The sequence below is a fragment of the Manacus candei genome, unplaced genomic scaffold (assembly GCF_025592945.1).
Source record: "Manacus candei isolate 608988 ecotype Guabito, Panama unplaced genomic scaffold, ASM2559294v1 h1tg000076l, whole genome shotgun sequence".
NCBI classification, from domain to species: Eukaryota; Metazoa; Chordata; class Aves; order Passeriformes; family Pipridae; genus Manacus; species Manacus candei.
In genome coordinates this window covers 6,849,910-6,872,919 of record NW_026138124.1, presented here as the reverse complement: position 1 = coordinate 6,872,919, position 23,010 = coordinate 6,849,910, and the positions used below count along the sequence as shown (strand labels likewise).

The following is a 23,010-nucleotide window of genomic DNA, read 5'->3' as shown; positions in this document are numbered from 1 at the left end:
AATCTCAAAGCCTGGTTAGTTTTAGACTGCTGTGTAAACGTCAATAAAAATCCCAGAAGTGCCAGCTCATCAGCATTCTCAGGCACAGAAATGGTGGAAATATCACTGCATTTCCATGCTGTTAACATCAGGCAAAGAAGTCTTCATTCTTCTGTCTAACCTTAGAGTTTGTAATAAGGTAACATCTCCCCCAAGTGAATGCTTATTATGAAAGCTAATTAATTGCTTTCCAGTAATGAGAAGTCTTTGGTGTTCAAAGAAAGCAAAATTCACTACACAGGAATTAAACAGTGTTTATTGAAACAAAGCTCCCCCCATTTAAAGACCTGTTTCTGATTAACATCATTACAAATAAAACCAAAGAAACTGAATATACAAATACACAAAATACGTATAGGCAGGAAATGTGAGCTGAAAAATCAGTCAAAAATCCATAGTATTAATTGAAGAGAAAACTAAAGCAATGCTTTGTAGTTGCCTGGATTTCCCTGGGGGATGGAGAGTCAATGCTTATCTGCCTTCCTCAGAAGAGACAATTTTGATTAATATCAGACCCATCTGACTCAGTCTATTAAACCCTGAAGGAAGGATATTCTTCAGATATAAGAGATATGTCTTTGATTAATAATTCTACCATATTGCCATTCCAAGCATTAACAACTGCATGGCACCTGTGGAAAGTGAAAGCCTTTGAATTCTATGGAAAGGAACTAACTTGTACTAATAGACCTGTTCTCCTTTGTCCATATCTGAAAGCTGGATGACACTCTTCCTCCTACCCTCTGCTGAACAAGTCAAAGTGTCAAGGTTGTCACTACTCCCTTGCAAAGAAGACAAAATGGTTATATAATTCAACTTTACATACACTAAGAAAGCAAAGTTACTTCAGACATTCTGAGTGGTTTGTCTCAAGACCCTGGCAACTGTCTAGAGATTCCCCTTTAGTGCTGTCAGGAGTTTAACAGACCACAACAGTCTACAAAACAGTGGCCATCAGAGTGCACTCATACCTACCAGGGGTGTATCTCCAGAGAAATGCATCAAATCACTTAGCCCACTAAACTGGACTACCATGGACCAGGTAACTAATGCAAAATTGTCACACACAGGGCGGGGAAAAAGTCGAGGAAACGTTATCTATTGAGTTTTTCCTGGAAGTTTCAGGTTCAACCAGCCAGCACTGGCCTCCTCACCCCAGCTGAGCATTTCTCCTGATGTTGGCAATCAACCTCTTGCTGTACTCTCTGTAGTTCACGGGTTTGACATCCATTGCTGTGGCCTTAATACGAGATTCATCCTGAGAAAAGAAATTTAGCATGTAAAAGAAGAACACTAAGCACTCCAGGCATTTGGTTCTAAACTCCTTCTGCCCCAGTAACTTACTGCTCTTGGTATCTGGGTTAGCTGGGAGTGCCAACACGACTCCCAGAGCTGGTATGTTGTTTTCATTTGAAACCAGCCACTCTTGATAAACCTGAGAGGGAGCAGCGTGGATCCCTCCTTCACTGCTCAACACTGACGGTATTTGTGTGATCCTTGGAAACTTCTATCACTGTGAGCAAGGGAAACCTCTCCCCACAAACATAAGAGGAGGAAGTCACCTCCTATGGAGACAAGTCGAACTACAAAAGCCACATGCTACACTATTTGCCTTTTGGGCAATACTTACATTGTAAGTCTCCAGTTTCACTCGGATCCTGAACTCGTACGTGTTGAAGTTTGCATTTTGGAACACTTCTTCAAACGCCTGCTCGTTCTGGGGGAAGGACAAAGACAGGTATCAGCTGCAGGCACTCCAGGCTCCTGTGAGTACCGTGAACTTTGAGAGCAGCTCAGCTTTTGTGGGGGTTGGCAAAACAGCGGAACTACCTGGACCACACAGGCAGAGCTGAGTCTTCCATCACATTTCAGATGCCAAAACCATAACTTAAAACTTTTTAAGAAAAACAATGAAAGCTTTCTAGCTGCCTAAACAAAATAACACACAATTGCATCCAATCTGCAACCAGGTGTACAGAAACAAAAATATTATAAATCTACACAAGATTCTCTTGTGGTGCCAAACTGGCTAATTCTGATTTTCTGCTGTGATCACACACATGGACAGAGTTAACTATTTCCCCATTAATTGCCTTATTAGGCATTCTGGTTTTCTGCTTATCCATCAAGGCTGTGTGTATCCTTCACACCCTGACACAGACCTGCTTAAGAGGACGCTCTATAAAAAACGTGGATGCATGTTTTGAACATGCTTTTATAACCATTAGAAGACTCTGTCATATTTAGAACATAAGCTGCTTCTAATTACCATATGAACACTAAACATCATCATCATCATCATTTATAACAGACACTTTGTCAAAACAGTAGAAAAGGAGCAGGCAAGTTGTGGAGACTGTGAAAAAAAAAAAAGTTTATTTTTGTAAAAATGAGTTGTAAAAACCTTTGCTGACATTCCAAAAAAAAACCCTGCAGCCCCACGACGATGCTGACAAGTAATTATTAATGCATTTATCTACCAGATGCACTTGACTTGATCAGTCACTCCAGCAGCAGACAGAGCATCTGATCTGGAACTGAACCCACCCCAGTTCCACTCACATTCCAAGTGTTACATCTGCTGTTTTTCACTGCGTGCAGCACTATTTTACACTACACAGTAAGTCTCCTAAGGTTTAGAAAAGCACAACAAATGAAGGTGAACAAGAGTAGCTGTAGATTGCAGAATTCAGGCATATCCTTCCTGAATATTAAAAACCCTTTTTCTGACCATCCTATGGATTAGAAGATAAGAGAACTCACTTAATAAAGCATTTGGCTTCGCTTTCCAGCTCAGTCACAAACTGTGTGAACCATTAGCGAGCTGAAAATGCCCTCAGCAAAGCAGTCACTGCTACCCCACATTACCTCCTTTAGTAACTAACAAGCACAGTGGAGAAGCAGATGAAAAACCTTGCACATATATCTGTGCTTAGTGTGGTCACTGGCTGTACATGAACTCAAACCATACTGTGAGCAGTGAAAAGACTCCCACCAATTTCACAAGACACTGCATCAGCTCTATCAGAGAAAAACCACTAAGAAAAGCTTACTGCAAATGCATTGAGTACCATTTTTAAAGGCTCATAAAAGTGTCAAATCAAAACCAATTTCTCCTGGAACACAAAGCATTCCCGCTCAAGGGCTCACTCCATATTATGTTCCATTTTCTATCCTCAGCCATTTCCATTAGGCAGCTCTTCAAAAGACATTACATGTTTGTACTGGTACATAGGATCTGCTGTCTCTCCTTCCCCACCCAGTTCTCTCCAGCACGAAAAGTGACTAAGAAATTTTGTTTAAACTCTAGCAGAGATTAAGCATGGCTGAAGAAAGAAAATATTGACAAGTTAAGAATGTCTGAAAATGGAAACGCAAAAGTGCAAGCACATCTAATTAGAATTCCCCAGGAAGATATCTTCCTACAGAACAGAGGTCTCTAGCCTTCCTAATAGCACAGAAACTCAGCATTCCAGAACCATAAGCTTTGTACCCCTCACCTTTGATAGCCAGAGTGCAGGAAATTTCCAAAAACCATTCCTGCATGTAAATTACAGGAAAACTAGCACCACTTTGCAGAGGCAGAGGAGGTCCACAACAGTGTCTAAGGCTAACATCCTCGACAATCCCTCCTGATTCATTCCCCTCCCACAGCCAAGCAATGGGTTAACCAACAACTGGGATATCTGTGGAGTCCTGGAATCAACCAGCCTTAGCCTGGGAGCACAGCAATGCTCATATGCAATTCAAGAACTTATCATGCATTCCACATCGTCATTTAAAAACACAACAAAGCCATGCACTTTTTATACAGTAGACAAGGAAAAAAAAAATCAGAAAAAGATTATTTTGGTTGGAAGAAAGAAAAATGCAGCAGAGCACAGAATCACAAAGGGAAGATAATACTGTCTCTTAGTGTTTAATGACTTACGACCTTAAAAAACTGCTCTCATCTGTCAAAGAAAGATCAGCATCTCTGCCAACCACCCATTTTACAAGTCATGGTTTTCATACGACCCACAAAGTTTCTGATGATGTTTGGTGGGGAAAGAAGAGCCTTAGCAGAAGTGGGCTCACACACATTAGTTCGAAAAGCTTCCTGCCTACTTACAAAGATACATACAAAGTGTTCTGGAACTTTTTGGTTTTGTAAACAAATTTTTGGAACACATTAGGGACAATGTTTGTCAGCATTCATTGCTAAACCAGGGTTTTTTTGCAGATTCTTCCAATCCAGGTACAATGATAAAACAGCCTGTCTTTTCTGCTGGAGTCAACACGTGTTACAGTTCCCAGTCCTCTAAAGGCTGTGGCACTATCAAGTGATCAGCTGCCTCTCAAGGTCCAGGTGATGAGGACAGGCTGAGCTCCAGCTTTCAGCAGCCAAAAGAGCTCAGAGGTAGACAGACTGACTGTGGGAGCAAGCTATGGGGGAAACCAGGCAAATCTCTGTTCTCCAGGCAGATGGCCCGTGGAAAATAATCCTGAGGAGAGTAAACAAGTCCCTGCCAAGAACTTCAGACACAGAAGCAATGATTTGTGAACTTGTAAAAGATACTGAAGTGCAACATCTGGAGAACAACCTCAGGCTGAGCTGGCCTGTCACCCAGAGAATAGGTAAATCAAATTCTTGACAAATGAAACAGAATACCCCTTTCTTTCATATGGCACTTTTTGTTTTAATTAATGCTCTTAATTTCCACAGCAACTGCATGAACATAACCCACTGCCTTTGCCATGTTTGCTATTCATGCACACACAGGTATCAGACCACGCTCTGATGGATCAGCACTGGTGTTCAACACCAACCTTACATCTTTCTCAGGGTTGCCTTCTAAGTCAACATTACAAGAATATTTCCTTACCAGAAGGATGAAAGAAAAGCAACAAATATGAGGACAGCCCAACACAAGATATGTGAAACACAGTTCAATGTCTATACACACAGGAAAAATGTAATAAGATAATTGACCGACCTTTTCCTTCAGTTCTCCCAGGAAAGCTGCACTTTGCCCAAGAATGAATTCTGCTGACTCTTGGAAGCAAGTCACCCACTGATACTCGAGACAGTCTGCAATGGTCACCTAAAATACAACAAAACCCAAAAGGTTATTTTGTCCAGTTGCCTATTTCTCAAGGAAGACAGAAGACAGCACAAAAAAAAAATTATTTCACAGTTATAGAGTGTTTTAAATTTCCAGTAACTACTAGAACCCTACCTGTTGTACTTTCAGTCCCTGAGGGTGAAAGGCAGTGACTTACTACTTTTTTTTAAGCTCCACAGAATGCCACATAATCTAACACAAGTTAATATTGACAGTAGATTGTGTCACAGGAAAAGGTCAATAGGATCACAGTGGTGCACACCAATGGATATTTAGCTGTGTCCTGCTGTCACTGATGAGCTGTGAGCAAGAACAGGTAGCCCCAAAACAACAGCTACCAAGGGGGACAACAGTAAGTCTGCAAACTGCATTTACTTTGCACATACCTGAGTACTTGATCATAAACTCATGTCATACTGTGTTATGTTATGAGGAAACCAGCAAAACATTCAAGGACAAGACAGAGCACTAAAGATCAAGTGCCAGCCTCACACGCATGTCCTGGCTGCTTTGACAATTAGGAATGGGGAAATAAGAGACACACTGTTCTGAAGGCCTTGAATGCACCCTCAGTATCCCCTTTATATTCTTTGACAATGGCTCTGCTATGTAAAGTAGTTCCTAGAAGTTATCTAATAGAAATTATTCAGAAGCAGTTTGTGTTTAGTGAGACTGCAGGGATAGTTCCCTTTTCTCTGCATGCCCACCTGGCACAGCATTTCTAAGAAGCAGATACAACTCTAATTTATAATATGAAGCAGAAAAGGGTTCAATGCTTATGGTGTAAGTGGGCATCACAATAACAATCCTCAAACAACTTTCTGAAGTAGGCTCCATTAAAGCATGAGACAGAACAATACCTACCAAAAAAACTGTACTAAATATAGGTAGCAGCTGTAAAAGTGCAATTACTGCTCTCCAGAAATGCCATTTTACTTCAGTTTATCTTCACTACTGAAGAGGCGGAGGCCATCTGTACTCTGCACTGCATAGTACACTTGGAAACCAGAATCAACTGAGCTAGCATCAACTTTTTGGCAAGGAGAAAAGCTTTTAATTGGAGCACTAGGAAAACAAACTGCTAATCAGCTCAATGAAACATCCCCTCACACTCAGGTACAGCTTACAAACCACCTAAGCACCCTCTAACCCACAGGCACCGCAGGCGGGCAGACAGCACCAAGACCCCATTCCCAAAAGGATTTCCACTTGGGCTGCTCGGGGAGCACGGCGAGACACGCCCTCTGCTCCCATTCCACGGACTCACCAGGAGCATCATGCGGTACTTGAAGTTGGGGAATTCGCGGTCGCACTTCTCGCAACGGTAGAGTCCGTTTTGCTGGTCTATCACTTTCTTGTTGCAATCCTGCGAGGGACATGCCTGGTACATGCAGTTCTCCTTGCGCAGATGTACGATTGTGCCCACACAGCTAAAATAATCTGCCTAGGAGGGGTGAGTGTGCAACATTAGCCTCAAAATACTCAATGTTTTCCAATTCTGAATTAACTACAAAAGCAAGGCGCCCATACTTGGATATTTAGGATTAAAAAGCTTAACAGCTATGGATTACCGGGAAACTGTAAATCAACCCCTCTGTTGAAACAATTTTCAGGCTTCCATTATGTTAATAAAGCCCCTACAGCAAGATTATTTTGTGTTTCCATTGCAGGAAACTCCAATTGCTAGGTTTTTCTTTAGATGAAGCATATTTGATTCTCCATTGTGTCTGTTCAAATCTCCACTTTTTCTCAGGATTAAGATTCTGCACTTTCCTACGCTTCTTTTGGGAACCAATACAAAAAACAGAAAGCCTATTGTGTAGTGTTACAGATAAGCATTTGATTAAACTATAGCCTACAGAACAAAATACCCACTCACCACACTAAAATAATCATCATAATGGTTTAAGACCACGGTCAAGTCTTTCAGCAGAAAAACAGAGGTTGCTCAAGAAGCATGTGCAAAAATTTTTCACAGAAAATAGCTGAATGACAAGTAAAGTGGAAGTGTTCAAGGCCAGGTTAGATGGGACCCTCAGTAATCTGATCTAGGGGGTGGTATTCCTGCCCGTGGTGGGGGAAGCTGGAACTAGATGATATTTAAGGTCCCTTCCAACTCAAAGCATTCTATTATTTCCAAAAGTTTTTTTCCATGGATAGAAGCTCTTGTGTATCCCAAATGAATTAGCACTTAAGTTTGAAAAAAAAAACCAAAAAAAAGTTAAAAATAAGTCAAGAAGCAGTATAAGCCTGGAGAGGCTTCTGGACTGGAAAGCCTGAGACCTGGGGTTTATTACCAGCTTTTCTATTGACCAAGTGTGCACCCTTGAAAACCACTTCCTCCTAATGCACCTGTTTCTCCTAGAACACTCTGTTTATATGAACATCTTTGGAGTGAAAACATCCCCCCTCCATTTATACAAGGCTTAGAATTCTCTTGCCAACACAGTATCACATTGCATCAGCAACAAGCTTGAATTTATTTGAAAAACAGTAAAATTATTTAATAGCATAAATTCCAAGAAAGTAAGCACATATTGCTCAACACCTAGACCACTTCGATAAGCAGACTACCTGCATCAAGTCTAGCTTTATATTTTATCCCCAGTACACAAGGCTTGTACTAAGTGGCCATGCTTTACCTTATCTCCTTGTCCCAAGTTCTCAGATTTGGCTTCAAACAAAGTTTTCCAGTTGGTATTTGCTCCAGCTGCTGGCCCACCCCTCACATCAGAGATCGAGGCACATTCCAGCAGCTGCCCCTCAGAGTCAAACCTGGAACCACAGAGATGAACTTCTATTTTTGGACCGTACAGACTTATCAAAAGCCTACGTTTATTTTCATGTACTCGATACATGAGGGATTTTTTTATCAATGATTGCAAAGGAAACAATTACAGTAATATGTGTATATTGCAAACAAAAATAGCATTTCAGAATAAGTTAATAGTCTGACTTAATTAGCACTGTATTTTATAAACCCACAAAAGGAGGACAGCTTTGTTCTATATAACTGCAATTTGTTTGCCAGCTAGTGGTCAAACCACGCACTGCACACTTCTTAGAGGCAGGCAGATAACAAGATTTAAGGGCATCAAGATATTTCCATAATTAAAATTAAATTACATGGTACCATTATCTTCGCAGCAGCTTCGAAAGAAAAAGCAAATAGCATTGAAAAGATTATGCTTCCTCTGTTAAAATAAGAAAGCACAGCTCTTCACCAAAAGGTTGCACTGCCATCCCATTGTGATGGGCTTTGTGATTTCAGAAACACACCAATAAGGCTCAAAAATGGAACTTAATTAAAGTGTGACAGTAATAGCAAAGACCCACAATCAATTTTATCTTCAACAAGCCTCTGAAGCATAGGAGAACCACAGCTCAATGACAAATGGAGGATGCCATTTATTTTATCCATGTTTGGGTGATGCAACCAGAACCTAAAAAACCCAGGATTCACGAATCTGATGCTGTTGGCACTTAATCTTATTCACACACACCACATATCACCATATTTGTAGTTACAGCAAACAATTAAACAACTACCTACAGGAGATGCAACAAACCAAGAAATCACTTTGTTTTCCTGACAATAAAATGTTATTTTGCTATCTGAAAAATGTCTGGTAACGACTAGACACTGGAAGACGTCAAATAGTCCCTCCATACTAACGGAGTGCTTATCAGATTCCACACAATGGAAAAGCCTGTGGAAAGAAAATATTTTTCTCTCAGATCATGCCTCAGAAAGTGGAGCTGGTCAGGCCTGATTTCATGCTGCCTTCCAAGGCTTTGGGTCAGCATGCACTACTCCAAGTTCGATTTTTCAAGGTCTGTCATGGAATTAAAAGTTTTTTGAATTGAACAACTTAAGAAGGACAGCCTTCCAGGCTCTAAAGGTTTCCAAGCAAGAGAAGTTTCTATAGCCTTGGAAGCCACATCTTCTGCCACCTTTCCTCAGTGCTGTACAGACTGCTCAAGTCCAGAGAAAGAGAATAAAACAAATACTCTCCAGTAGGTTGAAATAAATCAACATAAACACACTCATACCATCCTCGGAGTTTAAAAGCCTCTGGGCTATCGGGGTTGATGACAACTGTACTTGAGGACAGGACAGACAGGCTTCTACCACCAAAATCAGAGACTCTGGCTCCTTTGATGGCAATCACAGGTTGTCTGGAGCCATCAAACTGTTCAGCCTGCATGTGTGAAAAAACAGAGGCATTAGCAGTAAAGGTACTGAACTTGTGGTCGTAATTCACAGATCAAAACTCTCGTAGTATCTAAAAGGTAAGATTTTGAATGATGTCATTAGGAGTTTAAGCAAAGGCAGCTAACAATTAAAGGTGCAATCCTAACACCCTGTTTCCTGGCGAAGCAGAGAATCCTTAAGTCACACCATTGGTTTGTTTAAAAGGATTGACCCCTCCATTAGCAGTTTTACACCAGAATTTCAGAACGGGAGAAAGGTTATGGGAATGGAAACAGGAGAAATTATTTGGTCATATTAGACTCCTCAGGAGATCAAACAACTTGCTCAGCTTGACTGAGCCAATCATGTCCATTCTACTACCACTTAAAGAGAAGAGCAGCTATGCTGACCAAACATTTTTTTTCGATTTTCCGTTTTCTATTTTTTCTCATAAAGCTGCTTTAATGCTGTTCAGCTGCCATCAGTTTGCTATCTGAGTAGCCTGACACTACCAAAGAATCTCATGGCATGAGTGAGGTTTTGAAAGGTACAGGTTTTCTGGACCCCCACACCATTCAGCAAGCAAAGGGAAGATCATGTGCTTAAAGATTACAAACAAGCTGGAGTTGCAGTAGCATTCACTGTATCCAGGAGATGCAAAAAGAACAGAAAACATATCCCAGCAGTCATGGCAATGACTGTTATAAAGGACATAGTGATTCTAACCCTAACTGTGCCAGCTAAGCCACACATCACTCCCCCTCAATGCTCGTTGAGATCTCTATTCTACAAGCAAGCAAACAGATCTAATTTTGTAAAATGCAGACCATGATCCCTGTTGGAAGTTATGCCAGGAACTGAATACCAGTAGTCTCTCCTATAACAACCTGGTTCAACCTCAAGACTTTTTGATACTGAACTTCAAGTTTACTTCATTTATATCAGCAGATGGTTAATGGTGTTTAGGTACCTACAATATCAGTGTACTTGATCATTTAGCCATAAAGCATCACTGTCAAGCTGGCAGGATCACTCCCATTTTATAGACTGGAACATAAATCCCTAAGTACCTATAACAGCGGAGGAAAACAAACTAGCCTGTTAAAAAGATAAGGAAGCAGTTTGCTGCAACTATTCAAACTTTCTCTTCCAAGGCTCTGATGCTTTAAACTCCTAGTCTGAGATACAGCCTCTCGACCCCCTCGTTACGCAGCAATTTACGCAGGGTAGCGTGTATCCCACCCCACAGATAAAACTCATCTCAAATGAGACAACCATAGCCACTGGGCTTTTCCATGATCAAATTGCAACTCATACCTTTCCTAAACCAGGAGCCTGTTACCTTCAGTAGTTTGGCTTGAGACATAATGTCTGCAGTTGTTCAGAACACATTAGTCAGATCATGTCAGCAGTTTGTCAGAGAAAGGTTAAGAACATCACACCTGAATGCAACCAGACAGTCTTTCACCTTCTCTCGGCCCCTGATCCTTAAAAACCCAGGACTGTGTGAGTGCTGTGCCCATCTCAGATGACAACAGCACTTCCTCACCCTACACAAAGGAACCTTTGCTTAAGAACAGGTAAGAGAGCACATACCTCATTTCCCCACAGCGTAGCTGTCACCAGTTTCCCTGATGTATCCATCAGATGCACGTTCCTCTTTGAAACCTCCCTATTGTTAGCTTTCACTGTAATTTTAGTGACATCTTCATAGCTCTTACAAATTCCAATTACATCTGAAAAAACAGTTACAATTTACTTAGAGTTACTCAAGGGTCACAATTGGGGAATACAAGATCACAAGAGAAGAATTCGAACCTACTGTCAGATTTTTACCTTGTATCCTAGCTCCCTATTCAAATGAAATCTGATATGGAAATTAAGTATTATGGTAGGAACGCTCCACTACAGAGCTCTTCAGTGCTTTAATTTTGTTGACGCATTCATTAAGATATTCATGAATGCAAAGCCTCACCACATTAGAGAGATCAAGGCATTGTACTATCTTTTCCCATCACATTCTGTCAAAGGACTTCAGTCCTGATCATGTAACACACACTTGCTGTTAAATCACAAGCAAGGGCTTTCAAAGTGACTGTAACACAATGAAGCAACTGGCTCATGCCTTCACGTAGCCCCACAACCTTAAGCAACGTAAACAAGTCTGCATGTTTGGGTAGTAAGAGCTAATACAAATCCCCCTGTACTCCCTAAAAACACACCATTTTTAGTATTACAAATCTACCTTTAAAATTCTCAGCTGAATGTCTCTGAATCACAGGCATCTTGTGCCTCTGAAACCTGAGAACCCTCACCCCCATCCAAGCCTCTGATTTTTCCGGAGTACTCTGCCCAACAAATTACAGAAAAACAAGCCTCCAATACTTCACAAAGCAAGCCAAAACAGTCATGCAACTTGGACTTGGATGCAACGAATTATGCCAAAATCACTACAGAGATAATTAGATAGTGAAAGAAAGCAAGACCACAGAAGGTATGAAATGCACACGTGCTGAGCAAGGACATTTTTCTTTCAGCCCTTTTCTGTGGAAAACAATGATCATAGTACAATAAACAAGTATCATTTGCTGTCTTTAGTTTGAAGCAGAAGTTTGAAGAAAAATCATTATACATTGTTAGAGAACAGGGCCAAGACATCTAAAGAGGAAAACTGTCTGAGATATTTTTAATGGCAACCATCACTGGACAACTTCAACTAAGAGATGACAACACTCAAAACACCATGTGCTCACTACCTGCCCAGTATTCAGGACACAAATATAAAACTTCAAAGCTTTAGAGTTTGCCATTTTGCTACTTAGACTGACCAACAATCGAGTCTTTGGGCGTGTTCTCCAAGTCAGAGATGGATACAAAATCAAACTGAACAGATGGAAGATGCTGGGCATCATCACAGGGCACAACTGAAGTCTCATTAGTGAATGTGATCTCATAGTCATTCTTAACAGCTGTATATTGCTTGTTAGCAGTCTTCAAATTGCCTTTGGTAAAATAATATACCTGCAGGAGAAAGCAATGAAACAGAGGATATTATCAGTAGTCAGAGAAATAGACTGTGTTCACCTTTAAAAATCCTTGCTATGCTGAAGTTCGTCTTTTCTAGCTCCTGTCAGTCTAAGAAAGCACAAAGATACCATACCTTGTTCAATTCAATGAGTGGAAAGAACTTGTCTGCTTGATCGTTGAATGCAGTAGCTCTAATCTCGCCCTGCAGGAAAACAGGAGAGCCGGTCAGGACTGAAATTTGGCATGAAAAAAGATAAAAAAAAAATAAATCTTTGCAATGTTAAGTGGCATCAGCTCTGCAAGACAGAGTGGGGTCTGCCAGGCTTGCTCCAGGCATGTGAGAAACAAACAACATTCTCTTCACATTTGTAGTTATAACTAAAATGACATATTCTACACCTGACAATCAAATCTCATATTCAAGTCTCATTAGTATCTCTACTGCTTCAGAATAAAAGGCATAAGAACTACATCTATCACATATACACCTCTGAAAATGCCAGTAAAGCTGGCATTGATAAAATAAATTCAAATAGACCCCACTGCTCCACAAGTTAGCAGGCAGTGTATTGTGATGGCTCCCACTCAGACATACTGTCTTTACGTAAGAATTAATAACAATTAAACACTCACTGGATATAAATACTGGGGTTTTCTTTTTTAAAAATTGAATACAGACAGTATGCAGAGAAAACAAATGCCTGGTGACAACACGTTACTTTATTAACCTCACATTTTATACTCAATATAATCTAGCAGAATCTTGTTTGTTTTCACAACAGAAGGCTGTAATTTGATAAGAGGTTTGACAAACTGCAAGTTTAGTTAGATTAACCAGATACCATTCCCCAAACAAACCACAGAGGAAATTTCTTAGTGTTGCAATAATTTGTACTCTTGATTTCCTCATGAAAATTGAAAGCTCGTAACTTGGAGGCAACGCTCCTCTCACTCCCTGTTTTGTAAGGTGTAGCTCAGCAAGGATGAAACGTCACTCCCAATCTACAGGAAACTACCACGACACTCAGTATTAGACTGTCAGTTTGCATAAACAACTATATTTTGAAGCTGCAAAAATCCAGTCACACGCTATAGACTTTGATGAAAAATAATCAGTAATGCTGCACATTTAAGACTCCATTCTGGATAAAAACTGGCACGTTGATGCGCAACTTAATGAGTGCAGGGATACAAGTTTCAGTCGTAATAAAAAAAAAAATCATTTCCTATAATGCACTTTATTTCCCCTATTCTGTCTTTATGAAGGGTTCATCAGCATCTGGCACACGTTATCTTTGTCTTAACATATGACACTTACGCTTTCATCAACCAGCTCTATGGAGAAGAGCTTTCCTTCACCACGGGAGTTGCTCCACGTGCGGATCTGGCCCTTCTGGGTGACACGAGCACAAATGGTCCACCTGAAATCGTGCAAGAAATCACTATCCTGTGTCTCTTTTTTTTTTTTTTTTTTTTTGTTGAGATTGCATTGACAAACCCCTTGGAACCAGAATGTCACCATCTAAAAGTCAGAATTCTTCCCACTGCACCTCAGCAACTCTACCTGCTTTTCCGCTGCTTTCTGTTTTAATGGCCTAGACCATTAAAGGCAGAATGTTGTAGAGAAGGCAACAAAGCAGCCATAAAGTATGATAATAATAGTGAACAATCCTTCTGCATAGAAGCAGGCCTCAAATCTTTTACTCTTCTAGGGTACATTTCTCACACAGCAGTTTGCCTGTTCTGAAAAGCCACACTAGAACTCAAGAGCTCAATTATAGGATTCGCATTTAACTTGGGTAATCAAATCAGTTTGCATAACTTAAAAATGTCATTCACTAAATAATTACATCCTCATGCTTTTCAACAGCACAGTAGCCAAAGTGAATAGCTTACTGAGCTGTTTTGTCATTAATTTACCCAAAAGAAGGCTGCTTTAGGGAAAAAAACAGAGAAGTCAATCGATTTTCAACTAAAATATTAAAAACCTATCAAGCTCAGCAGGGCTGCTGCACCAAGACAATGCCAAGGCAAATCTCAGATTGTTGGGAGTGTTGATGCAATTTAAAAAGATAAAAAAAAAAATAAAAAAAACCACCCTCCCCCCAACAAAACAAAAGCCCAAACAAGAAACAAAAAACCAACCTAAAACAAAACCCATCAGCTGTTTCTATGAAGGTTTTTTTTTTAATTTCTCTGGGTGGTTTTGTGGCTATTGTTGGGTTTGTTTGTTTGAACTTCAACCAATAAAGTCAAAAGAACTCAATGAATAATTTGACAGAGATTCACACACAGAAAAGCAAAAAGAAGCTATTGTTCCCTCATGCCTGTGACATGAGTAATGCCTGGCAAACCAGGAGAACTCACTTGGATTGGTATGGATTCAAGCTGGCAATCGGCACCACTTTGGCCTGGGACCCTCCTGGTGTCTTCACTGCACTGGGAGCACTTGCTTTTCCAAACTGGTTGGAGGGAGCGTGGTACTTGGGAGCAGCAGGACCTTCCAAAAACCACAAAAAAGCCAAAGGAATTTCAGTCTTGCACACAAAAGCTGGGCTAAAACAAACTCACGGTGCAAGGTCAGGCAGAACTTCTCCTGCCATGCCATGGGGAGCCACACAGATGGTGAAGTTCCACTGAACACTCTGCTCCTGGTCACAAGTATTTTCTAGGCTGCAAAATGCTGCAGAGGAGACACTCTCAGGCCTTTAGAGCACTTGCACTGGAAGTGGAGACGTGTCCAGAGTCAACCACTTAAATACAGTTTAAGTGGGAAGCAACTATTTAGCAATACATTCTCAAGTATTCAGCAATAAACAGAATCACAGAATGGTTTGGTTTGGAAGGGACCTTAAAAATCATCTCGTTCCAACCCCCTGCCATGGGCAGGGACACCTTTCCATTTTCAACCTGGCTTTGAAAACTTCCAGGGATGGGGATGGCACATTGAATTTCAGACCTACACCACTTGGAGGAATAACTAAGCAACGGTACCACATAATCACAGAGTTTTCTGACATAAAGTGATACTGCTAGTTCCAAACTCAATCTTGTCAATGTATAAGCACAAAACTCTTATAATCAGCTCTAAGTGAGGAAGGGGAAGCTTGTTTTCTGCTGCAAGTTTCTAAGCAAATGTCAAAATTTTACTATTTAAAAATACTTCTTAAACAGAGGGGTAAAGAGTACAGACAAGTTAAAGCAGCACCAAGAGTTAGGATTGACAACTTTTCAGCTCAAAAAAAAGAAAACTGTCTACAGACTGACATTTAAATTGACTGCCTCTTTCAGCATCTCACTGAAATCTTGATCAAAAAAAGCCACGCTTCTAGATGTACTATCAAGTAATTTCAGTCCTGCACCACCTAAACTGTTTGGCCTCAATAACACACTTGTTGGCCAGCTACAAACTGCAGCCCAATTTAGGTGACCACAGGACGAAGCAGTGTAAACTGAATAAAGTTGTTTCCTTTTCTTTTCCCTTAGGGATGAAGAGGGAAGGGAGACAAATTTTTTCCATTTTAAATCCAGGTGTGCAGTAACCCCTTGAGATAATTTACCTTGTCAAGCACGGGTTACTCTTAATGGAGCGTTTCTTGTGCAACACCATTATTGGAAGGATTCTATTTAAATTCAAGCTGTAGTTTCTCACTGCACAAATGGAAACCAGAATTCCTGCCCAGGATTACTCTTACCTGCTGCTGACAAATTGCCATTTTGTTGCTGGGGTTTGCTGGGTGCTGGGTTTGCTGCTGGAGCTGCAGGACGTTGCTGCCCTTGCCCTGGTAATCAAATGAAAAAAGACCATAGAGTAGGGAGCACAGTAATTAAAAATACCCTTCAGCCTTTTAGGAAATAAGACTTGCATGAAAAAAAAATAAAATTTAAAACACAGAGAATATGCTAAAATTCAGGTGTTATAAGACGCAGCAGTAGCAAGCTATCTGTTGAACATTACCATGGAGGAATTTCAGTCAGATCTTTTTCCTCAAGCAACTGCTTCCTACTTGGAAAGAATTCAGGGCTGATGGTGATTTAAAAGGACATCCTTGAAGTAATCTTGACAACTTTTCAGTGTTTATCGGCTGCTATTGCTCTGACAGGTAGTTTCTGCTACTACCTAGCAGCTAAGATAAAAACTATATAGAATTCTGCCTTAAAACTCAGGAAAGGCCAAAAATCCACGGGGTAAAGTCAAGCCTGAAGTTAACACAAGACAAAGAAAACACCTGCTCTATTTTATTTCCGAAATATGGAGATATTTAACATGGGGGTGATGGAGTTATCACTTCAGCATTCACCAGGGCCCCTCTTGGTACACAGCAGTACGTTGCTTAGGGATCAAAGTAATGCCATAGTAAGTCTGCATCATCCATTTTTTTCTAGATTCCAGGGCTTTTACTTGCCTTAAATTGATGATAAATTACAAGAGAAAGAGCAGACGGTCATATCTAGAGAAAATTACATTAAAAAACTAATGTACCATTCAAAAAATTGAATTCCTTTACAGAATAATTTGCTTCTAGATGAGAAAATATCCAACATTTTTGTCCCTTTGGACACAACTAATTCTTAAGCCATTGGTTTGCAAGAAGATTTAGGCCTGAGCAGGCAAAGCTTCCCTGATTTGGGATGTGAGGAGGAAGATGGTCAGGCAAAGTGGAAAAGAAGGTCAGACCAAGCCCATAAACACGATGAGGAACAAAAGCGGAGAATCCCACGACAGAAGGATGGCACAAAGGAGCAGAAGCAACACAAGGAGACCCTGATGTGGCGTTGCCTGATGTGGCACAGCCTACAGAGGTAACCCTCTGGTTATTTTTAACTCAAAAACAAGGTGCTTGCACAAAAACCAATCTGCTCCTCTAACTTGCCGCAGTAGAGTCACATCGGTGAACTGGTGACAGAAGTCTCCCTGGCAACAGCATGACGTCAAACAGCAAAATGTGTATTTGCTGCAGGTTCCACTAGATGGAGGAGCCAGGTCTCACCCTCACTCAGTGGCCTCAGGTGCTCAGGGGGTCAGCACTCAACAGCCAAATTCGTTTTGTGCAAGAGAAGGTAGAAAAAAACCCAACAAAACACATTAAGAGAAAATTATGTTTTGGTCAGGGAAGGAATATTCAGGAAGAACAGGAATGTGCATATGAAACAGCGAGAGGCTTCCTTGCTACTTTTGTTCCAAATATGTTTTTTTCTGTAGGAATTTGTAATTTAAAAAAAAAAAAAACAACACCAGAAACCAAACCAAAGGCCACCACATACATTAGAACACTTGGGTGTTATGAAACACAAATTCGCATTTTAATGGCTGCCTACCCACAGCAGAGTGTTTCTCAACAGAGTAAGAATAAATTCACACATCTGTGCATGTGTTCAAATACAGAAGCAGCAGAAATATCTCTCCAATTTTCTCGCCTGTAGAGCCTAGGGACTCCTAAACTGTGATTTTTGGTGGTTGGTGGCCTACAGATCACTTAAAGTGCTCACAAAACCGACGAGACCGCCTGGTTTTCGCTGTTAGTTTTTATTAGCAGGAGGTGAAAAAACCACTTGAAATAGCTGATCACATTTCTGCTGTATACAGTGGGTTAGGCAAACCCAAGACCTTTTTAGCTGAAGCTGCCCCACAGCCCAATCAAATGTAATAACCACGTAACAGGAGTCCTCTGCTTCCAATAACTTGTTACCAGGAGGTTCTGCCACAGTGCCATGACCTGCCCCAGCACTGAGCAGCAGCACAGCAGGGAGGGGAGAGACAGGATGAAAATGGACTTTGAAAGAACTCATACCTAATCACAGTGGCGGGTAGGACAAGAATAAAGAGTTTAAGTGAATGTAGAAGTATATAAACATCTCAACACTGAAAGATTAATGACAGAAGTTAAACATAAGTAGCAAGTAATTGTCATAGGGAAAGTCCAGCATTGGAGTAACTTGAATGAGATTAATGACAGTAATAACACAACCATCTAGTTTTCAACAAGAACTAAACTGCTCAGTCTTAATTTTCAATACTATTATGAAATGCTGCCTGAAAAGTTTTTATGATTTGTAATAAGAAGATTGTGTCTCCAGCTTCCTTGTTAGGCAGATTAACCACCTACTGCTCCTGCGTAAAGTGGCCAAAAGCCAGCTTCTCACCCCCCTGGGTCCCAGTGTGCTATTACAGTCTGGGAAAGAATATTCCTTAATCCTAGGTCTGGCAATTTGAGATCTGTATTTCAAGCAAAACCAAAAGAAGGACTAAAGATCCGTTTTTTAAATACCTGAACTTTTTTTTTTTTTTAATGGAAACCACAAAGTACATTTAAGATGCTCGTTCTGAGTTAGCTGAGTGTTCCTCAGAAACACAATTTCTTAATATATACAGGAACTTAAAGGATCTCCAACTTGAAATACACCTCTGCCATTGTATCAAGGCCTTCATGACAAATCTGGCAGCCTGCAGAGCAGCAAGGCTGGGTTAAGTAGACTTTATATATAAACTATTACCATCTCCTGTAACAGAATCCTTATTTAGTACCAAATAAAAGGTTATGACGTCTGCAGAATAACATCAGTACTAAAATGAAATACGCACCAAATCAATTTTGGCATCTCTTAACTACCTAGTGCAAACCCACACTTACTATGACCACAGACCTGTGTCATCTCCAAAAGCTTTTAGATTTGAAATCCTCACTGCCGAGTACTTTTGTGAGCCCAAATGAAGAACACAACTTTGATCAGAGTAATGGTAATTTTACCAGAATTTATAGTCTTAAAGGTATATTTTCAGCTCAGTTCTGTCAGATACCACGTTCTCAGTCGTTTCTAAGCAACAATATAACGGAAAAACACTATAGTTCACAAGCTCTTGTATCACACAGGCAGGGAAACGGGAGAAAGGCACAAAACAGTCTGCTCAGTAGCTATTCTGAAAATCTTGGTCTCTACAGCAACTGTGGGATTAAACCATAAAATCTGAGATGTCAACACATTTTTTAAACAGCAATTAGCTAAGTAACTATCAAAGGAACAAAGGATTCTTTAGGCTCATTTAACAAACGCCCCTCTAATTCCCCTGGAAAAAGAAAAGTTAATGAAGAAAGATGTCTTTGCCTTTGCAACAATGCCTAATTCCTACTTCGATTAGTAAAGTAGATTTTTAACCAGATCAGCAGTGTACCTACCACCACTGTTTGACCAAAATATCCTACAGAAAACTATTGCCACCAATATGTGGTACCTTAGTAACAAAAACATATTAATTCGTTTCTACTAGGAAAAAAAAAAATTCCTCAAGAGCTATTTCCGATTAAATTTCAGCCATTATCTGTATATACATCACTCACACAGCTCTTCAAATATTTTCTTTATGTGCTTATTATTCTCCCTCTTTTTTAAAGTTCAAAACTGGAAGAACAGAACAGACCTTTGAACGTATCTCAGGAGGAAAAAGAGTGTTTTAATTTGAAAAATGTTTGCACGAGAAGCGTAAGCTCAGCACGTGAAAAATGAAGAACACAGCTGCTTATGCAAAATAACAAAACTAAATAGATTAATGGCAGGTCAGATTAAGGTCCACCCAGTGCATCATCCTTTTTGGGATGGCAGGCTAGGAATGGGTGCTTAGGGAAGTCCGTGCTGGCCGTGTTTTCATACCAGTCTCTCGTCTATGTACTTGGAGCAATTTGAGTTTTAGTGCTTCCTGTACCTAACATGCATGCAGAGGATGTATTGTTATGTTTAACAGCCTTTAATGGATTTCTCTCTCAAGTCTAATTGCTTTTTGAACCGGTGCCAATTTCTGGCACCCACCCCAACAAGTTCCATGATTTAACTGAGCAGTTTGGGGGTGCGGTGCAGCCTTTGTTTTAAAACCACTGCCTGACAATATGAGAACTAAAGAGCATCAAATGAATGTAGAAAAGAGAGAGAGAGAGAGAGAGATTCATCACTCTTTATTCATCCCCTCCACGCCATCTTATACTTTTATAGATCATTATTCCATCTTCCTCCTGCTGCTTTCTTTCCAGACAGAAGAAATTATCATCTATTTGATCACTCATTATGAGGAGACATAAAATAGCTTCCGCTTACTTACTGGAACTCGAGGTAGAGACCACTAACATATAATAAAAGCTTGTCAGTGTTGTAAGGTATAGATACTCCCAACACCATGGGGAGACTGAAGCTTCAGCCACAGTGTAGAGTTTATTAAAATACGAACGAACCCCATTTTGTGTTACACACATAGAAAGGATTTTCAAGGTCTGGACATCACTGTTCCAGGCATAAGAAAACTGACCAACTGGTAACTTAAAACTGCTTTTTTGAAGTGAAAGAAACAAGACAGCTAGGAAGGTATTTACTTACTGACACTCACCTTCATTGTACGGCTGGGGATTCCCAATATGCCCACCAACCTCATCAGCAGTATGCAGAACATTTAAATCCATCAGTATAACCACTCTCCTACAAGACAGAACAAACAGCAATTAAGGCTTTCACCCCCTCTGCAAATCCATCAGACTCCTTTGCAGCAGGTAAGAGAACCAAACAAACATTAGAGGCTGATTCCTTGCATGAAGGATCTGGAAGAGAAAAGCTCTCCACTGTCAACTTAGCCCTCTCTTTCGAGGGACAAGTAGGCTTGAAGCAGTAAGTATCACAATGCATCAAGAACAGATGATGACAGGTATAAAAATAGCTTGAAACAACATTGTGTTTTGAAAGTATCAAAACCATAGCAGGTTTTACAAGAGAAAATACATTCCCTGCCTCAATAGTTGTTGTGTTCTTCCCACAAAAAATGCTGAATAAAAAGAATTACAAACCTTGGTTCATATCCTGCTAGACACATAGTTTTTCTGTAATAACTTCACCTGGATCCCTTCTCATTTTGCAGTATCCTATCCCCTCAAAAAATTTGAAGAAATAGGAGAGGAGAAAAATTAATAAAAGACTAGATTCCACAACACCTAAGTAACGAGATACCTTCACTGTTTCTTTTCCACAGCAGATAATTTTAAGTGAATATTAATGAACGGTACTTAAAGATTTAACATAGATACCTTCCATCTTTCAGGCTGTTGACAATGAATCTGTTAACCTGGCAAACACACCGGGCTGACAAGCGCTCCTCTTCCACCAGGGGGTTCAGCTGTGTTGCCAACATGAAGGCTGCAGGAACAGAGGGAAAACATTCAAACAACTTCCATATGCCAGCCCTAAAAGAGGCTGCCATGGCTGGATACAACTTTTCCAGCCAGTCAAGTATTCCCCCTGGATCTACAATGTGCTCAGTTTGTTAAGACATAGGAAACAGTGCAACTGCTAACAAGTCACCAAAACTGAGCATAAATTACACTGTATTTATTCCCCACACTTCACAGTGCAGTGGTAGCTAGAATGATTATACATCAAAGAAGGGAGAAAAAGATTAAGCTAAATTACTTTAAATCTACTGTTACACGTGTAGGTTTCTATATTTTCATTATATCCTCTGGCAAGTTAATTGCTTAAAGCTCACAAAGTTCCAGAAGACAAAGATTTCACCTAAATGATAACATGCAGTTGCACACCTAAGAATCTGTGGCCCAGTATAAGCCACATTCTCCTTCAATATTCATTCCATCACATTGCACCCAATCACTAGACTGGAAACTTTATCACCATCAGCATCTCCACACTTAAAAAACCTCACTGCAGCCTGTCATACTCACAGGACAGTGTGTTAACTCCATCACTCATCAGCACCCTGTAACGTGGGGGCCCAGTTCCTGTAGCAATAGCCCGTGTATTCTGGGGGGGGGAAAGAAAACAAATTACTTTTTGTCATTTTCTCAGAAACTTTTCAAAACCAGAAAGTGACATAGTCAGCAAATGGACTTATCTATTCAGCTCCTTTTTCTGAGCACTAATATCAACATAGCCCAAGCAATAAAAAATAAAATTAGAAGAATTAAAGGGACGACAGCCTGGCTCGGCTCCTCTGCAGAGGGAGTTTGGCTGCACTCAGGAGCCCGGGGGAAGCACATGCAGACACAGAGGGACTGGCACAGAAGAGGAGGGACAGCACTCACGATGACTTGCAGCACGGGCTTGGAGACGTTCTCCCCCTGCATTATGGCCTGCAGAATGAAAGGAAACGAAATGTAAGAGACCCTCAGAGAGGTGCCACCACCCCCCTCGGAAACGCCCCGAGACCCGCAGCTACAGAACTTCAGAATCCATGCAGCTGGAAAAGACCTCAGACCATCGAGTCCAACCTATGACGGGTTGTACCCACGGGAACTGCGGTGGAAGGGCCTGAGGGATGCGGGCATGGCTGTCACCGCTGGATTCGACCGGCCCCCCCGCCACCCGCCTCCCGGGACCGGGCCTGGTTCTCCCTGGAGGACCGGGCCGGGCACGGTGCCCAGGCCCAGCATCACCTCCCACCCCCTGCCAGGACCAAGCCCACCGCAGCACAGCCCGAGCCCCCTCACCGCGATGGCCCCCTCGCTCAGCCGCACGCTCATGGTGCCGCGTCCACCGCCAGAGCCCAATCCTCCCGCCGCTGCCGCCAAATCCTCCCGCCGCCGCGCCCCCTTCTTCCGGCGCGTCCTTGCGTCAGTGCGGCGCGTCACCAGCAGCTCAGAGCTTCTATTGGCTGTC

At 41.1% G+C, this 23,010-nt stretch overlaps 1 protein-coding gene across 1 annotated transcript; it reads right to left on the bottom strand.

Annotated features, from left to right (window-relative positions):
* Positions 1-279: 279 nt before the first annotated feature.
* Positions 280-22,959, bottom strand: RPA1 (replication protein A1). Its single transcript, XM_051809791.1, has 17 exons — positions 22,842-22,959; positions 22,437-22,484; positions 22,077-22,155; positions 21,426-21,534; positions 20,738-20,826; positions 16,062-16,148; positions 14,734-14,866; positions 13,685-13,787; positions 12,500-12,568; positions 12,168-12,360; positions 10,936-11,075; positions 9,198-9,346; positions 7,787-7,919; positions 6,412-6,588; positions 5,016-5,123; positions 1,670-1,756; positions 280-1,297 (listed from the first exon to the last, which is right to left on the bottom strand). The coding sequence occupies exons 1-17, from the start codon at positions 22,872-22,874 to the stop codon at positions 1,190-1,192; spliced, it is 1,845 nt and encodes a 614-aa protein (XP_051665751.1). The 5' UTR covers positions 22,875-22,959; the 3' UTR covers positions 280-1,189.
* Positions 22,960-23,010: the final 51 nt, after the last annotated feature.